This window comes from Achroia grisella, unplaced genomic scaffold (assembly GCF_030625045.1).
Source record: "Achroia grisella isolate CSIRO2021 unplaced genomic scaffold, CSIRO_AGI_Agris_v1 utg452, whole genome shotgun sequence".
Taxonomy (NCBI): Eukaryota; Metazoa; Arthropoda; class Insecta; order Lepidoptera; family Pyralidae; genus Achroia; species Achroia grisella.
In genome coordinates, this window is record NW_026712864.1 from 120,127 (window position 1) to 129,765 (window position 9,639).

At 29.2% G+C, this 9,639-nt stretch overlaps 1 protein-coding gene across 1 annotated transcript; it reads right to left on the reverse strand.

Annotated features, from left to right (window-relative positions):
• Positions 1-3,462: 3,462 nt before the first annotated feature.
• LOC131845118 (protein rogdi) lies at positions 3,463-8,683 on the reverse strand. The gene is made up of 7 exons (XM_059194154.1): positions 8,505-8,683; positions 8,334-8,405; positions 8,108-8,239; positions 7,418-7,575; positions 7,212-7,332; positions 4,899-5,108; positions 3,463-4,199 (listed from the first exon to the last, which is right to left on the reverse strand). The coding sequence occupies exons 1-7, from the start codon at positions 8,538-8,540 to the stop codon at positions 4,131-4,133; spliced, it is 798 nt and encodes a 265-aa protein (XP_059050137.1). The 5' UTR covers positions 8,541-8,683; the 3' UTR covers positions 3,463-4,130.
• Positions 8,684-9,639: the final 956 nt, after the last annotated feature.

Consider the following 9,639-nt stretch of genomic DNA (forward strand, 5'->3'; position numbering starts at 1 on the left):
TTTGTATCTGAATAAACATAAGATATGTTGTGTTTTAAATTAGATGCTTATAGATCATCTTATATATAATGTGGTTAAAAACGATTACAATATTATTATCGTGAAATGAAGTAAAATGAAAATTTGTGGATTGCTTTTCCTAGAATTGCACAAAAGTGCTAAGATGTAATCCTATAATTTTCTCACCTAAAAAATTATTATGTGCTAGACGCGTAAAATTCGCGCAATGCAAATTCGTTGTGTTAGAGTACTAACATAATGATAAATATCTAAAGATAAATAAATCTGTTAACTTATACAAGTACTCGGTATATTTAATAAACAGTCGAATATCTTTTTATAGAACAAACAGTGTTTAAAATAAAAAAATAAGTGGAATGCAAAGCTTCTTGGGTTACTAATATAGGACATTTAAGTAAATTAAACTTCAGCTATCGCACAGCGACCTCTAAGCCCAATTAAGAAGAGCAACTCTGTGTTGAAATATTTTTTATAGTAAGTAGATAAAATATAAACAATATATATCTGAATAAATATGGAATATGTCCACTATTAATATATTCTTTATGTCATGCTTATTTTTAGTCTAGTTAAAAAGATATTCTAACATTGTTTATTGTATATACCAGGTAGAGTCAAGTCTTTGTTTTATGATAGACTTTAGTTTACATAGTATCTTAATTTTGGTTATTGACATTTCTTGCTATAACTTTTGATGTACACATTTATTTTGATGAAAACACTTGTGACATATAAAAATCAGTTCATAAAATAAATACAAAATGTATTTTAGTAATACAGTATAATTAATAAAAGATGGTAAATGTTTTGATTAAATGTTATCAGTAAAGGGCAAGTTTGGATTTTTAGTGACTATTTCAATTATTCTTTTAGAAAACTCTAAAGTTCAGATACAGATATAGTAATTAGACGAAACCTACATTGTTAAAAATGTGGGTATTTACTTATTTATTATATTATATAGTGAGTGCTTCAACAATTATTTTATCTATGCAATTTTAAAAGTGCATGAAAATACAATTTTTTATTTTTATTCTCAATTCCATTGTCAGATTATTATCATATACTTAATTGTAAACATGACCCACAACAAAATGTGGACTAATGTACCATTTTACAATATAATATAGTGATTTATATTGGGATCTCCACAGTGACAAAAGGAATAATCCATAATAATTTATGGATTATTCCTTTTGTCACATCACAAATATTTTATGATTTGGCCCACTCCATCCGTAGTCTTGTCACACGACTCCCGTTTGTGGGACTCTCCCATCCTTGTGTGCTGACAAATATTTTTAAAATTCTTTAAGTAGAAATGATTAAGTTAACAGAAACACAACAGTTCCTAGATTAGACTTATTTCCATTTATAATATTTCTTTTTTTTTATTGCATATATTGAAATGTAATGTCTCAAAACCAATGACTGATCCTTGTCACACCCTCGCCTCCTCTTAAAATGTGACATGACTTATGAATAATCCCAACTGTAACAACACATAAACAGCTCGCCAATCTCCTTGATACATTTAATCACTATTTTAAAATGGTATTTAGAATATTTCTCCAATTTACCTGACTAGTGGTTAATTTCATTCCACACAATGTTCAATCAAACCGAGTTGTTACATATTACAATCCTTTTCTATGTAGAGACTATACACCAATATATCTATAGCATTAATTATTACTTTATTATCACAAGTTGTGAACAATATGATATTTTTGGAAAGTAAAATGATAAATAAGAAATTACTAACATATGCATGTAATATTAAACGAAAAAAGGGAAGATACGGCACATTCTTACATAATGATAATCAACTGAGAATATATCTACTGGCCCGACCTTAAATTACGTCTTCCCGCTTTTTGTCATAATTGGTCACATTTGTGAGTTTTGATTTGAATTAATTGGAAATATTTGATGTTTCACTAGGCAACGGAGATTGCCTAGTGAAACATCAAATATTTTGCAATTTTTTAAAATATTATTAAGGTTTTCTTCAAATTTTAACATTTTGTTCTAATAATTAGATTTCAGAAATTCAATCCCTAGTAGTAGCACAAAAACCTGCTCTTAATATTTATGCATAATTTAAGGATGGATGAATTTATTGTGCTTACGTTACCGAATGACAGATAGATATACTCTTTAATATTTTCACGAATATCTTCAGATCTTTAAAAGACATTGGTTTATCATAAATTAAAATGAATTTAAAGCAGGTACATTGAACTCAGTTTTGTAGAATTACACGAGATTACCGTACCGTATCCTTATACCAATTATAGATTTTAGTATATGTTACCTATATTTTTTAGGATGCTTTACTTTAGGATGAAAAGGAAAGATGAGTGGAGATGAAGGAGGATACATATGGCATAATAATCTGTATGGTCCTTCTATGGATCGTGGGATGTACCACTGAACCTATGCGTAATGCATTTGAAAGGACATGGGATCTCCTTTACCCATACGACAAAATATCTATATCGTTATACAATAGCTTTTATTGTTACCTAATAATAAATAAATATAAAGAAGCGTTATTGCTTCAAAGTTACATGAGTCATGAGACCCTTTTCAAATTCGCTCAGATCTATTTTTTTGCAATTAGATGTTTCCGATGCGCATAGAGAATCAAGTCATTTCACTAGCAAGCTTCATAGATTTACGTCTTTCGTAAAAAATAAATGCGCAAAGGAAACAGTATTTTTATTTCAACAAAAAATATATAAGTACCGAAGTAATAAATAAAGCTATTTAGCACTTACGTCCTTATACTCTAATCAGCTGCCAATGCAGTAAATAATTATTTATATGGGTCTTTTTCATTATGGTAGCCTCTCCTTAATACATATCAATACATCAGAGCTGATTTGTTACATAGTTACATATTCTATTTCTTATACATTTCGCTATAATTGCAAGATTGACATTTGATAAATGACAAGCATAATACTTTAGGTCAATTGATCTAACTAAAGAAATTACATTGGCTAAGCCCATAACATACTTAAACAAAAGTTCCATCATTTCGATGTATAATGATAGAAATATTAGAATGTGATTTAAATATTTTAATAATGCGTAAGTCTTATCTTCACAAATTAGTAAGTGCCAAGTGTGATCATGAATAAATTGTGACTATATAAAATTATTCTATTTAAAGTTTATTCATTGTTCTTCTAATATTGAATGAACAATGTAAATATATAAAAGTAATTGAATAATTAAAATTTCAACGGCAATTAAACAATATCAAAACCTATTAATAAAAATTAAAACAGGCACTGACAGGGTATCACAATATTTGTTATATGATGATTTAACCAGCCAATATGTATAGAATTTTTCAGTATAAATTATTCGGTATTACAAATAAGGTTCACGTGCTATATTGCCTACAAGTTTAATCAATAAAGCAAGAATTTTATCTCCGTTATTATTATTCAAGTCAATTTCATCGACAAATTATTCCTGATAACAAATAAATAGATTAGTATCACAAATATTGTATTTCTAAATAATAAAATTAATAATACATATTGATATTTTCAGTTTTCTTTAAAAAAATTGTTACGGAATGAAAGCAAGTATAATTTTTTTTCATTTGAGATATTCATTATAATTAAGATTCTCGGAATTAAAATTGTAATCCATACGTTATACGTATATTAATACAAGATCAGAGTTTTAGACATGTTCAATAAGTTCAATCAAAATTCTGCATTTATTCAAATTGACCTTACTGTCACTACTTCATATGAAACGAATTAGAAAAGAAAATTCAACTACTCTTATGCATAATAGTCTGTTTTTTCTGACCATCGGTTGCAATGATGGTGTCTGATGGTCACCTAAGTGACATATTTCTTCACAATCCCACTAATACGCTGTCCTCAATCGATTATTCCCTATACAATAAATTAATGTTAATTTATGACTAATCAACTATACATTATGTTACAACATACTCAACAAGAATATCAACAATGGACTTGGTAATTATTACTAAATAAATACATGTACAATTATTGTATAATATAGCTAGTTACATAAGCTTAGTAACATTTGAGAATCTGATAACATGGGGACATTTAGTTTAACACCATCGAAGCAGATCTCGAGCCTACCGTGAAGTCCTTATACTGGGAGAACACGCAAAGCTGTAAATATTAAAAATAACATTGCATTACACAAGATTCAAGGAAAAATAAAATATACACACAATGTCAGAGTAGTATTATCCTTTTAATTGTTATTGCCTAAGTTTTGAATGTGTATTATCTGTTTCATTGTCTCTATACATATAATAAAAATGCAAATGGCCTTGGTTTGTAAATCAAAGATATAATAAGAAAAACTATGAATATTTTAATTTTTAATGTTTACCTGTGCCTGTATATCTGTGTATTCTTTAATCTCGGAAATAGCTCAACTGGTTTGAGTATGATTATCACTTATTACTGTAAATATCACTTTAAATATTTGTTCCAGTCCAAAAAGAAATTGTTGTTCTTTTTGTTTGAAAACTGACTTAATTACTTTTTTCTACTGACTAAATTAATGATGTTAATAATTAATGTCAAACACAAGTATTTGAAACATTAGATAAAAATAAAACATTCTAAGAAATGTACTTATAAATCTTTTCATAAGACATTTATTTATTATATTTGAACTTGCACATAAAAAAGTTGGTCAAGTTCGAGCAGTGCTGTCATTCCATCAGTTTTTTTAGGATTGGTATAGATACAAAAAAAATAAAAAATAATGTAAAACTGACATGAATTTAAAAAATAATGTAGTATCTAAACTGTTTATAATAGCATTACATAAAGATATTACTTGTATAAAACTTTCACCTTATCTTTAAGCTGCTGACACATATGAAGAGAAGCTGTTAACATCTGCAACACATCACTCAACCATGGCACAGCACAGTCTGCCTGACATGAATCAATCCTCATTGTTCCATGCACAGAACTTAGTTGGTATGCAACAAATATCAACTTATGAGATTGTATGTAGAATGATATAGCCAAGTCTTCAGGAAGATTTGGAGATAGTGCTTTCTGAAAATAATTTGTATATAATATTATTATAACACGTTTATATTTTAGAATCATGTTTTTTAATATGAATGCTTGTATTGAGGCTTACATAGAATGATTATATTTAAGTACCCTACATATTTGTTTTTTTTGATAAAAAGTTATATTGAGGGTGACAATAAAAGACACACACAATTATTGTTATACAACATATATAATATGAAAATCTTACTAATATTGTAAATGAGAAAGTTTGTGAGTATGGTGGATAAATATTTCTTACTCTTTCATGCAAAACTAATTTACAGTAATACAGCTTGTACATCACAATAACACTGATGCTATAATTTAAAAAGATATTATGTAAAGTTGGTGAAATATAATGATAAACGGCAATTAAGTGTGATGCAGACGAGCTGTGTGGGTCAGTGACTACTTGATATGGACACTACTGTTTAACATTGGATATATTATTTTGCTGTATAGTCACATACAATAATTACAAACAACCCTTTAATAATGTCAAAATAATTCTCAAATAGTAACTGTAACAAAATATAAAAGTATACAGTCAACCCTCCTATAACGCGGTACTCTCAGAACGCGGTTTCCATATAACGCGGAGCTAAAATTGCGACAGCCCTCCTATAACGCGGTACTCTTACAGCGCGGTTTCCGTTCAACAACGTCCCATCAGTTCTTTCCGTGCACCCAATGAATGGTTTTAACTGGATATGTTTATATCAGCGTGGTTCACGGGTGGGGCTCCTCATGCGCTATCTTCCACTTCTATTAACTAAATAGTTTCGCATCGACAGCGTGCCATGCGTGTGTGTGTCTAACGAAACTGTAACATGAAAGATATATATGTGATCTTTTGACTACATTGTCGCGTGAACTATAGAAAAACTATGTTCTGCTTATGTCTTAGCCGCTTAAAACCAATGTGAAGATCAACCAAGTGAGGAAGACATTTTGCCCATTAAAAGAAGGCGAGTTAGGCGACTCATATCTGACAGTGAGGATGAGTGTTGAAAGATTACATCATTTTACAAAAGTCTTTCTTTTGTTTTTGTTGGAAAACAGTTTTTTAGTTTAGTTTTTGTTTCATTTTTTTCATCATTTCCTTATTTTTATTGAATTGAAGAGTTCATACTCTTCAATTCAATAAAAATAATTTATAATTTATCTTGTCTTTTGTATTTATTGGTCTCCATATAACGCGGTAAGAATGATGTGATTTGTACTTATTCTGAGTCTCTTATAGCGCGGTTTCCATACAACGCGGTAGACGGTTTCCATAGAACGCGCTACGAATTAGCCTGGTTTGTATGGTTAAATCCGAGTTTCTTATAGCGCGGTTTCCATACAACGCGGTACGCACTCACCGCGTTATAGGAGGGTTGACTGTATATGTATATATTGTAGAGAGAGGAATCAATGAGTGCCTATAATTTGCAAAACAAGTTATATTTATTATTTATTGTGTAAGATCATGATGTTGGTATTTAGAGACTTTTGAGATTTAGAGATTTTTTTTAGAAGGCTATAATATTAGGCATTTCGAATTACCTTTTTCTAGGTCATCATGCATCAGGATTGATGAAGTTTTTATTTATTTATCAATACTGACTGTCAATATTAACCAAAATTACTTGATATAGAAACAAACATAAAACTTACTAATAAACTGTAACCATCTCCATATACAATTCGAAACTTGTAATTACAAGCCATGCCTTGTAATTACTATTTCTTACTTGGCTGCCATATACCATGGTGTATGGTATTCAAGTAAGAAATAGTCTCTACATATTTCAAAAACTATACATACATATGTACCTAGTAGAAAATAACAATTATATAGTAATTGATTAGTTGACCTAGATAAGTGACAAGTGATTTAATTGATAACAAATCAATCACTACTGCATACATTACGACCTCCATAGCTTAACTGTTTACCACAGTACATTTTATGATGGTTGCAGGTTAAAGCTGTTTACAGTGGTCTGGGTGTTTATCTGTCATTCATTATTAAAATTTTGTCAAATCATTATTTAAATTTCATTAAAATGGGTGATTTACTAAATTTTTTTAAAATTCTCTCCTAATATTACATACCATATTTCTACTTTTCATAAGCTCATCGATTGCTTTTTTCTTAGGCAGTAGTAAGGCAGTACGGGCTCTTTGTAGAGATCCAAGTAGACACTGTATTATGTGCAAAACTTCTTCTGAGGATCTGAAATTAATACATAAAAATTTTATTGTCCATTAATTTTCTAAAAGTATATTTTATTTAATACATTATGAAATACAATATTTACTTGAATATATAGTGCTTGTCAACATTATCAATATAACCTAAAGCCTGTTGTAAGTGGTTAGCAGCATCTTGAATTTGTTGTAATTTCCATGGTCCATCCTGATTAATAGATGTACGACATATTGTATGCATTTGTCGCAGAACTTTAAAACTTATATCCTGGAATATAAAATATATATTACAATTATTAAGGTAAAAAATAATAATACAAGGAAAATACTTGAACAAGTAGTGTGTCAATATGTTATTGTAGATATCCATAAATATACAGCATAACATGCATGCTCAGTCTTGTCATTTATGAAATGATAACAACAATCATCCCATAAGTTAATAATTGTAATAAGAGTGATAACTATCTATGCCTGTATTGTACAAAAGGTTGAAATTAAAGAGGTGAAATTGTGTGCTTTTACCACATACACACAAGTATGGAAGAATAGGATCTGATAGGATTAGATATCTGAGCCATCTCAGATGCATAATTCAGGGGTCTTCAAAATCTGAATTATTGCATATAAGCCAACCAAGATCATGTTTGAAGATAAATACAATAAATTTAAAATTTGACAAATGGTTTAAATATTATATGTTTCAGTGACAAATTCCAACCCCTTCAAAGTAACAGAATTCTAAATACAAATATTATATTTACCTATTTATTTGTAATTAATATTAAATGAAGACTTACTGCATGAGTTATGCTATCTCCAGTGAGTGTTACAATACATTTTAATTGTTCAGGTTGCGATGTTAAAATAAATTTGTCTTGCTTTTGACCTTCGTTGCCATACAAAGGCACAGGAAACCTATGGGCACATTCCTAAAAAAAGATATAAGTAGTTCATTGAAAGTATGTAAATACATTATTATTATATAAAAGTTAATGTTATACATAATTCAACAATAGCACTTACAACGAGAACCGAATGTAGCTGATGTAATACAGCGTGAACCTCTTCACGAAGAACCCATTCAAATTCTTCTTTCTGTAAACAATTGAATGATAATAAAAGTAAAATAGCTGAAATAACAACCGTAAAATCGTCTATCGATTTAAACAGATATAGATGACATTTTTAATTTACCAAATTAGCGGCCTCTTCTTTTTCGTTATCACTCATTTCAATAGAATTTTAGGACTGTGTTTTACTAACAAATGTATCCCATTAGGAGATACTATTCCACTTCCTTTCTAACTATTTAAAATGCCATAAAAGCAATGAGAATATGATAAATTTATTTAATAGGTAATAGGTACGAGGACTTGTCGAGCACAGAGTATATTATTATAACTGACATGTTTCTATAATGACTGACGTATGAATCATTCCTTGTTCAACTATAACTGAAGCTATAGAAACTTGAATACAATAATAATAAAGAGTTTTATTCATTTTATTTGTTTTTCACATAATCATTTTCATTGCATTCGTGTTTTGTCAAAATGACAAACTTAATATTTTTTTTATTGTTAATTCAAGTGGTTATTAAAAAGTAAATTTTATAATTATGATAGAACAAATTCGGCGTTTCTATGGACAAGTGGAAAAAATGTGCAGAGACGCCGATATTATTGCGGGGTAGATATGTCATGTTGTTAGTTGTCTGTTGCGCATATATTCAAACAAAATGCTGAAGAATAGTTTGGTATATGATGTGATCAAGTTACAAAAACACATAGCTGATCCTCTTTTTCACGTATTCGATGATATAAAACGAGTTCTGATTAAAAAACATATACGTATCAAAGTTGACTTTGTAAGAAATTCGCCTGCAGGGGTACATCTATCTAAATAGATATATCCTATATTACAGGCACCAAGAAGGTGGCTTTGCAAGCTGTATTTCGTTTACATCAAAAAATCAAGTAGATTTTTTAGGATAAGAGGCAGGACATAGTATCTACTTTAAAAAGGCAACGCATGGGTGGTTGCGTAAATTAGGTACATTATATAATATTAGTAGTGCTTTGATTAATTACATATGGGCACCAGTTACAATTATTACCAATCAGTACAATTGTTTGCTAATCCGATTACTTAAAAAGACAACATGTCCTTAAGAGCCAATAATAATATTATGCATTGCATTCGAGGCACAAAATATTATGTATTCGGCATAATTTAATTTTTATTTTTAGAAAATCTGGCCGTCACATGAAGTTTCCATACACTATGTCAGCTAAGATAGCACAATTTCCAATTTTTCATTATTTGAAAT

Coding starts and splice junctions, on each gene's coding strand:
- LOC131845118 (XM_059194154.1), bottom strand. CDS start 8,540: ATGAGTGATAACGAAAAAGAAGAGGCCGCTAATTTG. Junction 8,406..8,504: donor AAGAAGAGGCCGCTAATTTG/GTAAATTAAAAA, acceptor AATTGTTTACAG/AAAGAAGAATTTGAATGGGT. Junction 4,200..4,898: donor GTCAGCAGCTTAAAGATAAG/GTGAAAGTTTTA, acceptor TAATATTTACAG/CTTTGCGTGTTCTCCCAGTA.